Genomic DNA, 18,108 nt, shown 5'->3' with positions numbered 1-18,108 from the left:
AGGGTTGATTTTAAACAATTCCACGCGATTCCCCAGATGGTCACCATCCAGGTACTAACCACGCGTAACGTTGCTTAACTTCAGTGATCCGTGAGGAACTGGTGCATTCAACGAGCTATCGCCGCTGGTTTTTGGGTGGTTCTTTTCTGTTCAATACTGTCCAATTTCAATACTTTTGGGTGGTTCTTTTCTGTTCAATACTGTCCAATTTCAATACTTTTGGGTGGTTCTTTTCTGTTCAATACTGTCCATTTTAAATACTTTTGGGTGGTTCTTTTCTGCTTGAAGCTGTTCAAACTGTCCATATTGATCGTCCCTCCCCTATCTCTCTTGTTTCAGTGGGTGGCAATGGCGAGATGTCCCGGACCAAGATCTGTGAGGCGAACCTCACCATGGAAATCGCCCAGTTGCTTCTATCCCTACTCCATGCCTGGGGACTAGATCCGGATCTGGACAAGGTGTGCGAGGGCAAACTGGGACTACTCCGGCCCATGGTACCCGTGTCCTTCGGGGTCGTGTCCAAAGCTGGTGAGTTTACCCTAGTTTTCTTATCATTTTTCTACTCTTTAGTATGTACGAAATGTTATCTGGCTGGGAGACTTTAAACAGGGAGTACACCAGCCTGGTCTAGCTGGGAAACTTTAAACAGGGAGTACACCAGCCTGGTAATAATAATAATAATAGACTCTTGAGTGGAAGGTAACCACTAGACGAGGTTAACGTCTTAGGCGTTCTCTACCACCTAACCCCGAGAGCTCCATTATTTTGTGGTCAAAATCTCAAATAAATGAGGATAAAATTCCATGCCTCGGCTGGGATCGAACCCACGCCCTCCTGTTTACCAGGCGAGTGTCTTGACCGAGGCAGGTTATCTGGGAGACTTTAAACAGGGAGGATATCAGCCTGGTCTAGCTGGGAGACTTTAAACAGGGAGTACACCAGCCTGGTCTAGCTGGGAGACTTTAAACAGGGAGTACACCAGCCTGATCTAGCTGGGAGACTTTAAACAGAGGGAGTACACCAGCCTGGTTTAGCTGGGAGACTTTAAACAGGGAGTACACCAGCCTGGTCTAGCTGGGAGACTTTAAACAGGGAGGACATCAGCCTGAAATTTCCCTTGCTAAAGAAATAGCAAAAGTGAGTGCGAAGGGCATCAACTCGAAAAAAAAAAAATGTAGCCAAAACCAAATGTCAGCCCAAAGCAATCACCCTAGTCAGGGCTGATTGAGAGGCTGACGAAAAACGCCGACCCAGTCTGTACACGGGAAAAGGTAATCTGAAAAGAGCAGTCCTTTTTTAAAAACTCAGTCATCACTTAATTTACATGGGTATCTCTATTTCTGACCGAACAGAGGAAAGTCAACCTTTGCTTTAGCAAGGAAAATTTCAGACTGGTATCCTCTCTGTTAAAAGTCCCCTAGCCAGACATCCTACAAACAGCAATTTTCCTAATGGCTGACCCACCCTTTATATTGATGGCGCCACCCTGTCACCTGTATGCATATTATTTTGGTTGTCCCTCCCAATTGAAGAAAGACCATTATTATGAACCAGTAATCTAATAAACATGCTTATTTTGTCTACATCGCCCGAGATACGAACTAAGAAGTGCCCGACTAGTCCGGTATAATTAAGTTTGTCTTGAGTTGAGTTATTTACATAATATCGGCGCTTAACAGACAATTCCGCCCAACAAAAATATTTAGGGGAAAAAATACAAATGCCTTTATCGTGAATTTATTCTAAGGCCAGTCACTCCCTATCAGATAGACCTGACAGGTACGGCTGAAAGGGTGCACCTAATGAATAAATCAGAAGGACAGTGTAATTATTTAGCCTGACCCCTGCCAAAATTTCCCTCTCTCCTCCATAGATAAAGCTCCCTAGAAACGAGCAAATCTCTTTTGGATTTTATAAAGTGTAAAAACAACAGATTGAAAACTCCGCTCTCCTCTATTTTTCATAATGTAGTAAAGTTCAGTGGCGTAGCGTAGGATAAATATTGTGGGAGAGTCTCATTTAGAATGTCCAATTCCAATGATCCATATTGCTCATCCTGAAGTACAGTCTCTCATCAGATTTGCGGAAAGAGAATCGAAACTTTCTGAATAGGTCGATATACAAGATCATTAAAGATCATTGAAAAGTAACGCTTTGAAATATTTACAATCGGAGGATAATTTCACGTTTTTCTGGGAATCCCCTGGTTCGAGGTTTGAAAGCTCCCTAAGTTTGCGCCACTGGTGAAATCCCGGGGCTTATTGTTTTTACAGGATTTAATATCTCTAAAACACAAAGCAGGACAAATGGGAGGGGATTTTCAAAATGAGAAGGTTATTATTACATCACGAGAGAGGGAGTGATGGAGGGGGAGGGCGAGAGGAGGCAGAAAGATCGCTTTTGTAGAGAATTACGCTATAAAGATTTTCACCCAAAGGATGAACATACCTAAGTAGTTAGGCTAGCTATAAAAAGCCCCAGAAAAGTTTTATTGTTTATTTATGCCAAGTTAAACAAAGCAAGGTGGCTGCTGAGACGTATAGGTATATAGTTTTCTTTTATGGTCAAATCAAGCTCCTAATTCAGAGAGCATTTATCTACGTTACATAGAATACAATCCTCTCGGTGGAATTGTCATTTAAGAAATATAAAAGAACTGAGGTAATAATGAGAATGTCCCAAAAATCCAAAGGAGTAAAGTAAGAAAACTAGATATCTAGGTAATAGAAAGTCGTGTAAGTAGGTATATTTGAGTGCTTGTCGATTGTGTTAATCTTTTAATCCCAGATGCGTGTCACAAAGTCACAATGTGGTATTATCATGGTTTAATTTCTCCCAAAACACATTTCTCCTGTTTTATACTCAGTAAATGCTCTCTGGGTTATAAAACGTTCCATAATTCCCGAGCATAGACACCTTTGTAACAATATTGTTATGCTACTCAATGATAATGTTGATATAAACTCTTTATCCGTTTATAATCGAGTTCAAAATATTCACTCGGGCAAGAGAAAACACAAAGGCTCACGAAATCCGAACCCGCAAAGGACCAAAAAATGTAGGGCTAGAAAGGGGAGAAGGGTCGAGGGTCGTCTCTTACCGTAGTTTTCGTTGAAAAAAGCCCGCCTGTCAGGTCTACCTGATATCTGATGAGCACACACACTATCAGGTAGACCTGACCGGCGGACTTTTTCAGCCGTTCCTGTCAGGTGAGTAGCTGACCCAATAGAGACTCCCTAGAACCAAAAGGCACTCTGAGGTTTAGGCGTAGGGGCAAACAGCCCTAAAAGTTGTGTATAGCTTATACGAATCTACCCTCCCTAGAAAATGATCCTGACTCGGTCGAAATCTGCTAAGGATAGGTTATTTTGTTTCTTAAACTCCAACACATCAGGGAACCACTTTTTTTTTCACATTCCTTTCGCACTTCAAAGTTCCCCCTTAGTGAGGAGACTTCGCTATTGGTGAACTTGAAACCAGTTTGCATTCGGCCTTGAGATTTCGATGTAATTTCAAGAGCAAGGGTAAGTTACGCAGATCTAGAGCAGTTTTTATACACTGACTTTATTTATAGTTTTTTATGAACTTTTTTGTTATGTTTTTTTTCTCTTCTTCTTTTTTTTTTTTTTTTTTTTTTTTTTTTTGAAGATGGAGTTCATTACGTGAGGCACGTAATCTAAATACGAAAAAGTAAAAACTCTACCCAGAATTACACAGTCTGCTGAATCCACACTCATCCAGGTAATGTTATGGAAGAAATTAGTTTGTCTAATTTAAGCCCGTACAGGTGGTAGAGAACGCCTCCGGTGTTAACCTCACCTAGTGGCTACATTCCAGTCGTAGGATTGTTTTTCTTAACATCACCAATTTTCATCAAAGCCGTTCGAGAGTTATGATTAAATAAAACAGGCAGACAAACTAAAGGAAAATCAACTACATAAGTACTTTTACAGACAAACAATGTGTTTACTGTTCAATCTACTCAGTTTGTCCGTTGAAAGCATTGACATTGGCTTCGTAAGTTCTACATACCAGTCCGTTATCTACATGTGACCCCTCTCTAAGATCTATTTACATGCTCAATGCTCATTTATAGGAGTTCTTTTCTTTCCAAGTACTCATTTATCATATCTCACGCATATAGTAAACCCCAAGGATCAAGTTCAAATAGAGCATGGGAAAACCATAAACTTACCATGTACAGTTTTCCACCTATGTTAAGAACGATACACACGCTACGATTTTTCCGTACGATATATGATCGTACGCGTATGGTAACGTAGTAGTTCACTGAGAAAAAAATTAGTGATATTGTGCCACAGTTAGGGTGGAAGAACTCTATTTTGGGTTATTTCCCTAGATTTAAGTTGTTGAAATGCTAATACATACTAAAGTCTCGAGCTTCTTGATATAGGGTTTCGTATTAGAGTGCCGGAATCCAGTCACTCGATTGGGCTTCCGGCACCCTTTTTTCTCATACGATAACGTAGGGTCTGTACCACCCTTAATCGTGGATATATTCCATGCCTCGGTTGGGATCGAACCCACGCCCTCCTGTTTACCAGGCGAGCGTCTTGACCATTACCTCACCGAGGCAGGCATGCTATGACACGGGCATTAGGCTCCGAATTACCAAGTAATAATAATAGTGCTTATTTATACTGCTCGCATAGGACTGAAAAGTCCCTTTACTCCAGCAGTAGGCTACTACTATTATTGTGGTCAAATTCTCAAATTATTTTGAGGATTCCATACCTTGGCTGGGATCGAACCCACGCCCTCCTGTTTACCAGGCGATCGTCTTGACCACTACACCACCGAGGCAGAAGTACCGCGCCACTGGGAGTTTCCTATGAATGTGTTATACATAGTTTTCTCTAAGTATGATGCTTGTAAGATAGCTAAGATACCGTAGGGCAGTTTAACTTCCTGCTGTGTCTACCGCAATACTTTTCGTTATGACGTTGCATAGGTAATAAATATTCAGAGTGGTGTTATACAGGGTGTGCCAGAAACACACTGACAACGACTAAGGATCCGTACATCTCATCATTTCCAGCAACATTCTCCTTGGCCTTTCGAGAAAAGTCCAAAAAAAAAAATCTGGTGTGAACATCACACGACTTTCTATTACATTTGCGGAATATGTATTTGAAAAAAAAAAAATTAATGAAAATTTTTCTAAGTCCCGAGCCTGAGCCGCCTACGAAATGTGATAAGGATGCAACACAAAACGTTTGGTTGAGATGTTTGCTGCGCTTGGCGGTATTTTGACCGCTTTTGACAGATTTCGACCGTTTTTTGGCGGTTTTCAGCTATAGCGACAAAACGGTTAGAGATATTGTAAAAGTTAGGGTAAAAGAACACTCAAATAAGCATCATTCAATAGGATAAGGAAAGTCGTGTGATGTTCACACCAGATTTTTTACTTTCTATTACTACAGTTTAGCGGAGCTATACTAGTAATGAAAGTATTGCAATCGGTCCAAATTTTCAAAATCGGGAAATGGTTGGAAATATCCGTTTTGGGATCCCCTGATGTCAAAAAAGTGATTTTTAGCCCATGGTCTGTACGTATGTATGTACGCACGTACGTACGTACGTACGTACGTACGTACGTTACGTACGTACGTACGTTACGTACGTACGTACGTTACGTACGTACGTACGTTACGTACGTACGTACGTTACGTACGTACGTACGTTACGTACGTACGTACGTTACGTACGTACGTACGTTACGTACGTACGTACGTTACGTACGTACGTACGTTACGTACGTACGTACGTTACGTACGTACGTACGTTACGTACGTACGTACGTTACGTACGTACGTACGTTACGTACGTACGTACGTTACGTACGTACGTACGTTACGTACAGACCATGGGCTAAAAATCACTTTTTTGACATCAGGGGATCCCAAAACGGATATTTCCAACCATTTCCCGATTTTGAAAATTTGGACCGATTGCAATACTTTCATTACTAGTATAGCTCCGCTATACTGTAGTAATAGAAAGTAAAAAAACCAGTCAGGACATTGGCTCAGAGAGTGTTCTTGGAAATATCCTGAGCTTTCAGTGTTTTTCTGACGCACTCTGTAGGTTTCCTGCCCTGGGCGAAATTTATCCTAAACAGGTAAGGTTCGTTCTCGGAACGGCTGGCTTTCTCCTATCCTGTCTTCCTTCTCTCTTCTAATTCGGGACGATAAGACCTTCATTGTTACAGTTCCCTCTTCAAGATATTCTTTCACGCCTCCTACTAGTATTACATACATATTTGCATTTATTGTTTATTGTGGTATGATACACAAGTTCTAGTTAGTACGTATAGTAGTTTGTTCATCTGGTTATGTCTTAGAACTCTATAAGTATCTTGGAACTCTATGTTATGTTTGTTCATCTGGGTATCTCAGATCCAAATGACCTAACCTGGCATCTGGCTGTTGGCTAGATGTCAGATGTTAGGTTCAAGGTGTTAAGATTACCATGACTATTAAGTATTGCTATTAGTTTCAATATCATGGGCGATATATCCCACACGATCTGATTTACTTTTAACAATCCCCAGGTTAACCTGTTGCTTGCTCTTCCTATTTTCAATTTATCACTGTGAATTAATTTATTTATAACTCTGAATTATTTATTTATTTTTACCTATATAAACTCTGATTTATTTATGATGGAGGTATCAATAAATCTCAGTTATTTCTTTATTTATTGAATTTATTCACTTACACTCGAGAACATGGAAATTGGAGCAGCTACAGTTCCCTTTATCAAGTCTCTTCAACTTCAAACCAACAGAAACATCAAGTTGAGTTTTTTTCCAAGAGGTTTGACAGAGGGATCTGTAACTGCTATGGTCTTATCGTCCCGAAATCGAACAGAGAAGGAAGACAGGATAGGAGAAAATCAGCCGTTCCGATAACCAACATTATCCCATCAGGATAAAATCCGCCCCGGGCGGGAATTGAACCCGCGGCCTAGCGCTTACAAGGCAGACGCACTACCAACTAAGCTAACTAGGCTGGCAATAGTTCATTTAGTTCCAAAGTCTAAAGTTGATGATTTTTTTCCTTTAGATTGTTTCATCATTTGTAACTCTTGAAAATTGACAAAAATTAGTCATAATTTATGTGGAATTCAACTGAAATAGTCTGCCTTGTAAGCGCTAGGTTGCGGGTTCGATTCCCGCCCGGGGCAAATTTTATCCCAAACAGATGAACTTCTCGGGAAGGCTGGCTTTCTCCTATCCAGTCTTCCTCCTCTCTTTGCTCTCGGAACGATAAGACCTCAGCAGTTACAGTTCCCTCTATTGAACCTAAAAAAGAAAAAACGTGTTAGATTTAAAACTCTGACCTCACTTCGTTCGTAAAAGAATAAAGATACAGGACATCATTGAAAATTACTATTATTAATCTATCCATAATAATCTGGTTCACCTCTAGAATGCACTTTGAAATAAAGTAATCAATATTAGATCTAAACACATTTACTTCGCAATAATGACACCTTTAATATATTTCCTACCAAACCTTTCTTAATGCAAATCACATTACTATTTTTAGCTTTTTTTTTACATGTTTTCTATCCATAAATTTTCTGATCTAATCTTCATTTCCCATAAAAAGACGCGTTTGTATGACGTCAGCAAGTAAGGTGAAAGGAGAAAATCTTGAATGAAAAGGGAGTACATAGTATGTAAAGTACTATGTAAAATAAATAGATAATTACATACATAAGTACTTACATATCTAGCAAAATGAATGATAGGCAAGGAAGTTCAAATGCCATACTATGTTGCCATATTTTAGCGAAATTTGGAAAAATGCCATAAAAAGCCTTATTTTGCCATACATTTTGCCACATTTTAAGCATTTTTATTCAATATTCAATTTTTATTTGACGTTCCAAGGAAAAATGTAAAACAGTTGCCTCTGATTTCTTAAAAAAAATTGCTTATTTTGCCATGTTTTGAAAAAATAAATGCCATATTTTCCCAAAATAAGTGCCATATTGCCATGTTTTTTAGTGCCATATTTTCGAAAAATAAGTGCCGTATTCTGAACTTCTCTGATAATAAGTTACGTATGGAGTATGGATGAATAATTGTAATAAATTCCCCATATGCAATGATTTAATGAATGAGCAATACCGTTTTCTAGGTAACTAGGTAGGTAATGTGAAATGGAACTTGATATGAGGGGTTGTATTATTTTTAGAGTACCTAGGTACATATTTAATGTAATGTTAAGTAGAATTTATTACAACATGACGTGTAATTTGATTTACCAACGTAGTTTTATAGCACCTATCGCTTAACTTAAAGAAGGGAAGGACAAATAATCCAGTTATTAAAGAAAAAAGAAGAAGGAGAAGAAAACGAAATTTAACTTACAAAACTTTGTTGCTTGTCGCAAGTCGCAACCGTTTTTATTCGATTAACACACTGTGCTAAATGTCTTGACTTGACTTGGAATCAAACCACCGAACTCCAGATTTGTAGTCCCCCGTTGACTGTTACTCGTATAGGAAACAATTTGTATGAATGCCGTGTAATTATGTGAAGTATGCAATGTGCACAACATGATATATTTATTTGCGGATGTACTACCTCTTTCATCATGGCCGGGGCCAAATCGTTCTTAGTTCAAGCTTAACTCTGTTTAACCACTCAGATTACGTAATCTGATTGGTTAAACAGAGTTTAAACCCTAATTGGGGCCCCGACCATGAGACTTTGTGACCCTGAAATATGTATGTCCTTTTTTTACAAACTATCTCTAATGTTCTAAATTTACCTCTAAAATGTTATTCCAACCTCAGTGGTGTAGTGGTTAGCACGGTGGACTCTGGATGTGGAGGCTGATGGTTCGAGTCCAATTCAATTCATAAAATGTAGGGTAGTGTATTAAGCGGGGAACGACATTTGTGAATTGTGTCCAGCATTTATGTTTACCACAATTGAAAATTCCTTTTCCTTCCTTTGTTTAATCTAACCCCTTATTATTCCCCAGGTCACATGAGTCTAATGCTACCTACGTGGCAACTATGCGTGGAACGTAAGGAACAATTCTCCACGGCACTCCCTGTAGATTCCTCCCTCCCTCCCGAACTTGTCGCCCTAGAACGCCTCACGCGTCAGTTCACGGCACAGACACACTGGGAGCTATCCACCTCGCTGACTACCAACCATCTCATCTCTATCATTTCCCTGTCCAGTACTCTGATGTCGATGAATAACGCGAGCTTCGTGGCCGAACAGGAACGGAATAGGAAGTTACAGCGCGGGTAAGTACATTTGTTAGACCCTGTATAAGTGACACAATCACAAGGTACTCAAGGTAGCAAGGTACACAATAGGGCTGCCTTGAAGAGACTGACAAGAAATGCTGACCCAATTAAAATAGGAAAAGTCAAGGAGGAAGAAGAATAAGTGACCTAATCAACGTCCCCTAGTCAAACTCAAAATGTCATAGTCGTCAGCCTAGGTCGCAGGTTCGATTCCCTCCGAGGGCGGATTTTATCCTGAACGGATAAAGTTCGTTCTCGGAACGGCTGGCTTTTTCCTATCCTGTCTTCCTTCTCTCTTCGATTTCGGGAAGATAAGACCTTAGTAGTTACAGTTCCCTCTATCAAACCTCTTAAAAAAAAGTCCCTTTTCCCCCCTTACACAGCCAACTCCACTGTATTCTATTCTCAGGCAAAGTTTCCGTAACACGGCCAACACACTACAGAAGGACGAAGCAGTGGAGGAGATCATGACTGCTCAGCAGGCGCAGATTAAACAGGGCTGGTCGCTACTTGCCACACTTCACTGTATTCTATTCTATTTTATTCTCAGGCAAAGTTTCCGTAACACAGCCAACACACTACAGAAGGACGAAGCAGTGGAGGAGATCATGACTGCTCAGCAGGCGCAGATTAAACAGGGCTGGTCGCTACTTGCCACACTTCACTGTATTCTACTACCAGACAAGGTGATCCAAGCCGGGGGCAGAAACTTCAAACGTCCCCAGGTGGAGATGATGGCGCGCCGCTGGCAACATCATTGTCTTGAGGTGAGATTTGTTCGGGATTGCCACCAGCAAGATAAGAATAGCCATGACGATCGCCAACATTCGGAACAGATAGGCACTCAAAGAAGAAAAAGAGATTTTTTTTTTCTTTTTTTACCACTTAAAGTTTGGTTCAAAAGAATCGCGCCTGCCTTGTAAATGCTAGGTCCCAAGTTTAATTCCCGTCGGGGGAGAACTTTATCGAAAACAGATAAGGTCGTTCTCGGAACGGCTGGCTTTCTCCTGTCTTCTATCTTCGATTTCGTGACGATAACACCTCAGCAGTTAGAGTTCCCCTCTTTTAAATTGTTAGAAAAAACCTATTGCCTTGGGCCAACCACTCACTATCAGGTAGGTATCAGGTAGATCTGACAGGCGGACCTTTTCAGCCGTACCTGTCAGGTCTACCTGATAGTGAGCGGCTGGCCTTAGCAACTTCTTACCTGACTCATTTTATTTTAAGTTGCTGCGGGGATTCGAACCCGCAGGTCCCCCAATTATAAGCCCATAGCCTTAACAACTTCTCACCTATTTGGTTTACAACATTTCAGGTACGGGAAGCGGCCCAAGCCCTCCTATTGGCAGAGCTAGGCAGGATTGGATCCAAAGGTCGCAAAGCTCTGGTTGACTACTGGGCGCAATATCTACCTGTATTCCAACCTTCGGAGACTGCCAACACGGGCACTACAGGGTCCAACAGTCAAACACCTCAGAGTACTGGACCGGTGAGTAGTCATTTGTACCCCGTAACAAAGTTTTATACTTTCATAGGAAGCCAGAGGTAAAATGACCTATTAGTCAAATAACCCGACTTTTGAAATCAAACATATTTTCATAGGACAGAAATTCATAGCTAATTTCTATGTTACCACTGAAAGAAATGTGATATCAGGCCCAAGAAATTTCCCATAAAAAAAAAAAAAAAAAAAAAAAAAAAAAAAAATCCGAGTTAATTTATTCCTCTGTGTTCTATTAAAATTATAAGGACTTTGTTGATGATTTTTTTAGCCTTCGGGGGACCGAGGGAGCCATTTTCTAAATGAGCTCTACCAGTGGCGTAGCGTGTATGTATGGCGTGTATGGCGGCCAAACAACTCAAAAGATCACTCTAATGCCCATAAATATGGCATGTAATGTGATGGGACTTGGTAGACCTGTGCATGAGCCCTACACGCCCTACACTTGAATTTAGACCACACTACGCCACTGCTCTACAATTTTCCTAATACTAGTTATGAATGTCTCCCCCTACAGGTCTAGCGCTCACTCATCTCCTCCTAGCTCCTCCCTCTCCCAAACTCCCCGCCCATACTGCTCTACGTAGAGCTGCTATTGATTTGATTGGTCGAGGCTTCACCGTATGGGAGGCATACATTGACGTCAGCAAAGTACTCCTGGGTCTGCTGGAACTATGCTGTGAAGCTGATAAACTGGTGCCAAGGTAAGATATGTTTTGAACAATGTAGTATGATTAGTGATCAAATGTAAACTCTAACCTTTGTCTTGGTAATGTGTCAAATATGGCTAGGTTTTAACGACTTTAAACACCTTACACGTACACGATACATGCCAGTTTAGTTAGCTTGGAAAATAGCGCTCCTGGCTTGTAAACACTAGGTCGCGGGTTCCATTCCCACAAGGCGCGATCTTATCCTAAACAGATAAGGTTCGTTGTCAGAAAGGCTGGCTATTCTCCTATCCTTCTTCCTTCTCTCTTCGTTTTCTTGACGATAAGATTTGTTAAAATCCCTTTTTTTTTTTCTTTAAAAGTAAGTTTCTTTTCTTCTTCTTCTTCTTCTTCTTCTTCTTCTTCTTCTTCTTCTTTAAAGTTATACAGTAACGTTAAAACCCATTAAAAAGTAAAATAACAACTCCTCTCACTTCCAGTATGACGTACGGACTCCCCCTGACCCCAGCAGCGGACACATGTCGTACTGCGCGACACGCCCTCACCCTCATAGCATCAGCGCGACCAGATGGCTTCATTACCACCATGGCGCGCGAAGTGGCACGCTACAACACGCTCCAACAGAATGCACAAACACTCAACGTCAACCTGAGTAACTACGTGCTGCATAGGGCTAAGACTGAGATATTGAGAGTTGTGGATCTACTCATTGAGAAACTGCATGCTGAGATGAGTAGCTTACTCATTGAGGTGAGTAACAATAATATTTATTCGATTCTTAAAGTCGACACAAATTTGTGTCCTTCGGGAAAAAATCGTGTCGTGTATAGTAGGAACACTCTCATTTAAATTACATTGCCTTCAAGACATTTGGAAGAAAATCGGATAAAACTCACTACAAGTAGGAATGGGCCTTTACGGCATCGTCAGCTTTTGTGTTGCAGAATTACCCGGAAAAAATGCCCGATTCTATTACTTACTTTCCTTCCTATAAGATAAGGAAAGTAAACACACACACACATAGATAACACACTCTCATTATCGTTTCAGGTGATGGACATCATTCTCCATTGCGTAGACCCAGGCCATCTCAAGGTGAAGCCATTAGCTGATGTATTTCCTGCCATTACCCGCTTCAACCAAGTATCCCATTGTCCTACCACGAGACGTATAGCTGTGGGCGCTAAGAAAGGGTCCATTGCCCTGTATGAACTCAGATCTTCTAAATGTCAGGTAATGAAACGTTCCTATTTCCTAATATTCTTCCCAAAGTTGAAGAGTAAAATTCCTCATCCACCTCTTCCAAGGTCTTTCAGGTCTTTCCTTAGCCAGTGGAAACCATCCAACTTCCTGGTAAAAAGACCTTTAATTTGATATATAGGTCGACCAGGTTTGGATAAGTCCTTCTATGGGGAAAACTTAAGTTTAGTGCATCTATTAGTAATGTTTGCTTGGAATATTGAAGAAGTTGAAGACGGCAGCCGCTCGTCTTCTACATATACAATAGAATAAACTTCGCTCTTTGCACAAGTTATGACTTGGGCCGACCATTCACTATCAGGTCGACCTGACAGGTCGCCTTAGAGACTTATTATTGCTGCCATACACTATCAGGTAGTCCTGACAGGCGCACGTATTCAGGTCTACCTGATACTGAATGGCCGGCCTTACAAATGTCGAGACATTGACCATGTGACCATCGTAATGTGCAACCAGTCACAGGCTGGCAGCTGCTTTGTTTGTTTTTTTATTAAATAAATGTTGCGCCCCAATCTCCCATTATTTTTCTATAATGAAACTACCAAAGCCGCCTTTCAGAGCTCTGTACAGAAGAAAATACTAAACATTGCATAACCATCATTGTTTCAGGCGCAGAGTCCAGATCAGATGCCTGTGTCTCATGAAGATGAAGAGGATGAGGAAGAAGAAGGAGTGGAAGGTAAAAGAATAGAATAGAATCTATAACTACCTGAAAACGGCTACTTTCCCTGTCGCGTATAATATCTCTAGTAGCGCGGTCAAACTTTCTTGACTTGGCGGGGCGGAGCGCTACCGCGCTCCTTAATATACGTCCTAAGCGTAGTCAGATTTCTGTAGGTGCACCGAAAAAAATCCGGATATTTGTTAAATTTTAAGTGGCAAAGTCTATAGGGCTCACTGAAGAAGTATGTACATGGTACCTAAGACGGATGATCGTCTGGGTAACCAAATTAAATGGGCACTTCCGGGCACTCAGCCTCTTAAGGGCAGTTGAAGAGCTGGTTGAGGACATTTGAGAAATCCCAGCGATAAGGCACAAAAAGCTTCAGCTGACCGAAGTAGATTTTTAAAAAAATGGTTTTTTTTTATATTTTTTAGAGTTCTCGTTTCGTAAGCCCTCATCAGCCTCCGAGCTGAAGCGTAAGCAGACCACAGCGGTTGTACTGATGGGTCCCATAGGGGCAGAGTTTTTTTTTTAAGATGAGTGTTCAACGCCATTTTTATTTCGTAGCAATGAAACAACTGCTACATTAGACGCATGTGGTCTGTGTCGTAGCATGCCCGTCCCGTAGTATGCCTCTCATCAGATGGGCGAAAAGAAACACAATACTTTCCGTCTGTGTCGTAGCATGCCCATCCCGTAGTATGCCTCTCATCAGATGGGCGAGAAGAGACACAATACTTCCCATTTACGGTGTGAGTTAACATGCCCATCCCGTAGTATGCCTCTCATCAGATGGGCGAGAAGAAGACAAATACTTCCCATTTAGGTGCTGGGTCAACACGAGAACCAGAAAGTAACCCGTAAATTATTTGCAATCGAAAAACGAGTACAAATTTTTGTCGATGGTGGGATTCGAACCCGGGACCTTCTGCATGGCAAGCAAGCAAGTTTGGTCAGGATGTTAGTTTGGACACCAAACATCATCTGCAAGCCATTGCTTACTATATTTCTGTTATATTTCAGAGTTCTCATTTCGTAAGCCCTCATCAGCCTCCGAGCTGAAGCGTAAGCAGACCACAGCGGTTGTACTGATGGGTGTCATAGGGGCAGAGTTTGGTCAGGATGTTAGTTTGGACACCAAACATCATCTGCAAGCCATTGCTTACTATATTTCTGTCTATTTCAGAGTTCTCATTTCGTAAGCCCTCATCAGCCTCCGAGCTGAAGCGTAAGCAGACCACAGCGGTTGTACTGATGGGTGTCATAGGGGCAGAGTTTGGTCAGGATGTTAGTTTGGACACCAAACATCATCTGCAAGCCATTGCTTACTATATTTCTGTCTATTTCAGAGTTCTCATTTCGTAAGCCCTCATCAGCCTCCGAGCTGAAGCGTAAGCAGACCACAGCGGTTGTACTCATGGGTGTCATAGGGGCAGAGTTTGGCCAGGACGTTAGTTTGGATACCAAACACCCTCACCTGCAAGCCAGAGGAACACACCGGGAGGGAGAGAGAAGGAAGAGTTCTGTGGTGGAAGGATTTGGTATTGGGAACAACAATTTGGCCCGGCATACCAGTAAGTAAAACCGACTTTTGTCAATTTTTACTTTCTCACTTTCTATTATCAAGTTTTAGTGTTCCAAAGTTGTCCAGCAACAGGATGTCAAAAATTATTAACTTGTCAAAGTTATACTTTATTTAGGCACTACTGAGAACACCTCAACTTGAGAGGATATGCGGGCCCTTGTTCATAAAAAAAAGTCCACTGAGAACACCTCAACTCCTTTTGACCACACTTTATTGAGAACGAGGTTGTTTTGAAAGAGAAACCTTCCTCTAAACACCAATGTTCACCCCCTCTTTTTTGTCCGAATAATGTAAGGTCGGTCGAAGTTTTAACCCTGTTCCTGGGTAATTTCTTCAAGAACCTAAGTACGAAGACAATAACTCGCAGGAGTTTATTCCAAGAAGAACAATTGAGAAAAGTCGTCTTGAGAGGATGTTCGACGCTTTCGGTTTGAACTAAGACGACGGATTTTGTCTCAGGAACGATAGCCTGGTCTTCAGGGGTGAAGGGACAAACAGGCCATTGCGATTCAGATTCCTGTAACCAAGAAGGTCCTTGGAACCAAAGAGGATTCTCACAGAACTCTGCGGGCTTTAAACCACGCGATAAACAATCGGCAGGATTGTCCGTGCCCGAGATTTTCCACCAGGCAGTAATATCAACACTCTCCTGGATTTTGCTAACTCGGTTGGCAACGAAAGTTTCCCATACGTGAGGGGAGGCATGAATCCATGACAAGACAACGGTTGAATCTGAAAAGCACAACACTTTCTCAATAGGAAATCTCAATGTATAACTATCAACGACGGTTTGCACGAGCTGTGCTAACAAAAGTGCAGCGCACAATTCTAGACGAGGAATAGATTGGGATTTTACTGGTGCTACCTTAGATTTTGCACATATTAGATTGACTTTAATATCTCCATTCGGAAAAACCACTCTGCTATAAACTACACCACCAAAGCCTTTGACGGATGCGTCACCAAATCCAAATATTTGCAAAGTGCAATTCTCTACTACGAATAGATGGCGAGGAAATGATAAGTCAGACAGCAGGGGCAATTGCGATTGGAAGGCTTCCCAATCTTCTACGATGTGAGGAGGGGGAGTTTCATCCCATGAGAGATTTAAACACCACAATTGTTGAATCAGTTGTTTGGCCCACAGGATAACAGGAGCAAGAAGACCCAGAGGATCAAATAGACGACTGATGAGAGATAACATGTTCCGTTTAGTACAAGGTTTATTATCGATGTTAATCTTGAAATAGAAGATGTCACGATCAGCACTCCACTGTAAACCTAAGATTTTCACAGAAGAGTCTGCATCCCACTGAACAATCTCAGACAGCCTATCCGCCACCGGAATCTCCTGCAAGACTTCTCCAGAGTTGGTAGCCCACTTGGTAAGAGTGAACCCCCCAGCCTTGAACAAACCTACCATTTGTTCAAAGAGAACACAGGCCTCGTCAGCATTGAACACACTAGTGGCAAGATCGTCCATGTACAAGTCCGTTTCCACCTTGCTTGCTGCCAAGGGGAAGTTATTTGCCTCGTCCATAGCTAACTGTTTCACCGTGCGTAAAGCAAGGAACGGTGAACATCTTAAACCGAAAGTCACAGTGGTCAACACATGGGATAACAACTGATCATCTGGATGAAACCTCCAAAGAATCTTTTGATACTTCCAATCGTCTGGGTTAAGTTTGATCTGTAAGAACATTTTTCTGATATCTGCAACCATAACGACAGGAAATAAACGAAAATTCAACAAAATAACGAAGAGGTCCGTGTACAACTTGGGACCTGTAAATAATAAATCATTTAAAGATTTTGAACTACTCGACTGCATGGAAGCGTCGAAGACACATCTCAACTTGGAACTTGCCTTGTCAGGTCTGACAACCATGTGATGAGGAATAAAAAACCCCGAGCGATCTGATTGATCAACTGCTACACTCAGGTACCCTTCATCTATATTCTCCTGAATGACCTTATTATATCCTGACCGCAACTCAGGATTGGATTGAAGCTTTCTTTCGAGGCTAAAAAACCTATTGCGAGCACTATGATACGAATCACCCAATTCGTCTGGACTACCCTTGAAAGGAAGTGAAACAGTATAAGAACCGTCATCGTTTCTATGTACCGAAGAAGAATACAACTCCTCGCATTTCTTGTCCTCGTCATTGAGCATCGCAGGGGCTGCAACAGTCTCTATCTCCCAAAACCGCTTCAATAAATTGTCAATAGGAGGATCCTGAAACACACAGAAAGTATTGGACGTCGAGTCATCCACTGAGCACAACGGAGCCTGACCCATGACAACATAACCCAACACAGTATTCAATGCTACAACATTATTTGTCGAACTTGTAACGCGGTCACCTAGAATCAAGGAAGGGAAAATTTGAGCACCGAGAATACCAGACACAATATCTGGCTTCATGAAGTCATCAGCAAGTGGCAATTGTTCCAAATATTTCAAATGAGACATATCAACAGGTTGAGATGGTAACATGTCTATAATTTTGTCCACTACAAGTGCATTGATTGAATATTTAATTCTACTATCCAACCTAGAAGTAATAGTGAAGTTAACTTGACCATTGACGGGATTCGAACCCATACCTATACCCTTGATAGTCGTGGTTGCATCCTTATTCAGAGGTAAACCCAATTTTTTACGAGTGGATTCTAGGATCAGATTACTCTGGCTACCCGAATCTAAGATAAAACGCAAGGGGTGATAATGACCATTATTATCAGGAATGAGAACCTTTACCGTTGACAACAGTACAGTACTTCCACTATTATTATGACTACTACTAAGTACATGATTATCATCAGAGCATAGAACGCTCACACTAGGTGAATGAGGCGTGGGAGGGGAAAAGCTCTCACTCTCCTCAGGTCCAGTGTTTCTACTACTACGAGATTCGGAACCATGTCCCTTTAACTCCCCAGGTCCTACTTTCACACTGAAACTAACTTTATTTTTGAAACAGAGCAAAGTATTGTGCTTGACCTTGCAATTCGAGCAGTTGCTTTTAGATTTGCACTCACTTACTTTGTGAGCTCCAGTCAGACAATTGACACACAAAGCATGTTGCTTAATGGTGCTGAACCTATCTTGAGGGGAAAGTTT

General features: G+C 41.4%; 2 protein-coding genes across 4 annotated transcripts in view; one reads left to right on the top strand and one right to left on the bottom strand.

Moving 5' to 3' along the window:
- The first annotated feature begins 343 nt into the window (after window positions 1-343).
- Window positions 344-15,002, top strand: LOC103512833 (WD repeat-containing protein 7-like). 3 transcript variants are annotated; one of them, XM_026826207.1, is made up of 7 exons: window positions 344-528; window positions 9,024-9,297; window positions 9,851-10,067; window positions 10,616-10,789; window positions 13,342-13,411; window positions 13,831-13,902; window positions 14,492-14,667. In XM_026826207.1, the coding sequence occupies exons 1-7, from the start codon at window positions 357-359 to the stop codon at window positions 14,596-14,598; spliced, it is 1,086 nt and encodes a 361-aa protein (XP_026682008.1). In that variant the 5' UTR covers window positions 344-356; the 3' UTR covers window positions 14,599-14,667. The 3 variants fall into 3 exon arrangements, with proteins under 3 accessions (XP_026682008.1, XP_026682007.1, XP_008475840.1); XM_026826206.1 differs by lacking the exons at window positions 13,831-13,902; window positions 14,492-14,667 and adding an exon at window positions 14,746-15,002; XM_008477618.3 differs by lacking the exon at window positions 13,831-13,902 and having other exon boundaries at window positions 14,420-14,667.
- Window positions 15,003-15,416: 414 nt separating this feature from the next.
- Window positions 15,417-18,108, bottom strand: part of LOC103512836 — a 3,965-nt gene continuing 1,273 nt past the window's right edge. The window contains exons 2-3 of the mRNA XM_026826205.1: window positions 15,545-18,088; window positions 15,417-15,498 (exon numbers count right to left, since the gene is read on the bottom strand). Coding sequence (XP_026682006.1) covers window positions 15,417-15,498; window positions 15,545-18,088 — 2,626 coding nt within the window. The remainder of the gene's footprint in view (window positions 15,499-15,544; window positions 18,089-18,108) is intronic.

Source organism: Diaphorina citri, unplaced genomic scaffold (assembly GCF_000475195.1).
Source record: "Diaphorina citri unplaced genomic scaffold, Diaci psyllid genome assembly version 1.1 scaffold891, whole genome shotgun sequence".
Lineage (NCBI taxonomy): Eukaryota > Metazoa > Arthropoda > Insecta > Hemiptera > Psyllidae > Diaphorina > Diaphorina citri.
This window is presented reverse-complemented; position numbering and strand designations above follow the sequence as displayed.

Bases quoted from the DNA above. Each gene is read 5' to 3' on its own strand.
- LOC103512833 (XM_026826206.1), top strand. From the start codon at position 357: ATGTCCCGGACCAAGATCTGTGAGGCGAACCTCACCATGGAAATCGCC. The intron at 10,790-13,341 runs GTGAGTAGTCAT...TCATTGTTTCAG, and splicing joins CACCTCAGAGTACTGGACCG to GCGCAGAGTCCAGATCAGAT. The intron at 13,412-14,745 runs GTAAAAGAATAG...TGTCTATTTCAG, and splicing joins GGAAGAAGAAGGAGTGGAAG to AGTTCTCATTTCGTAAGCCC.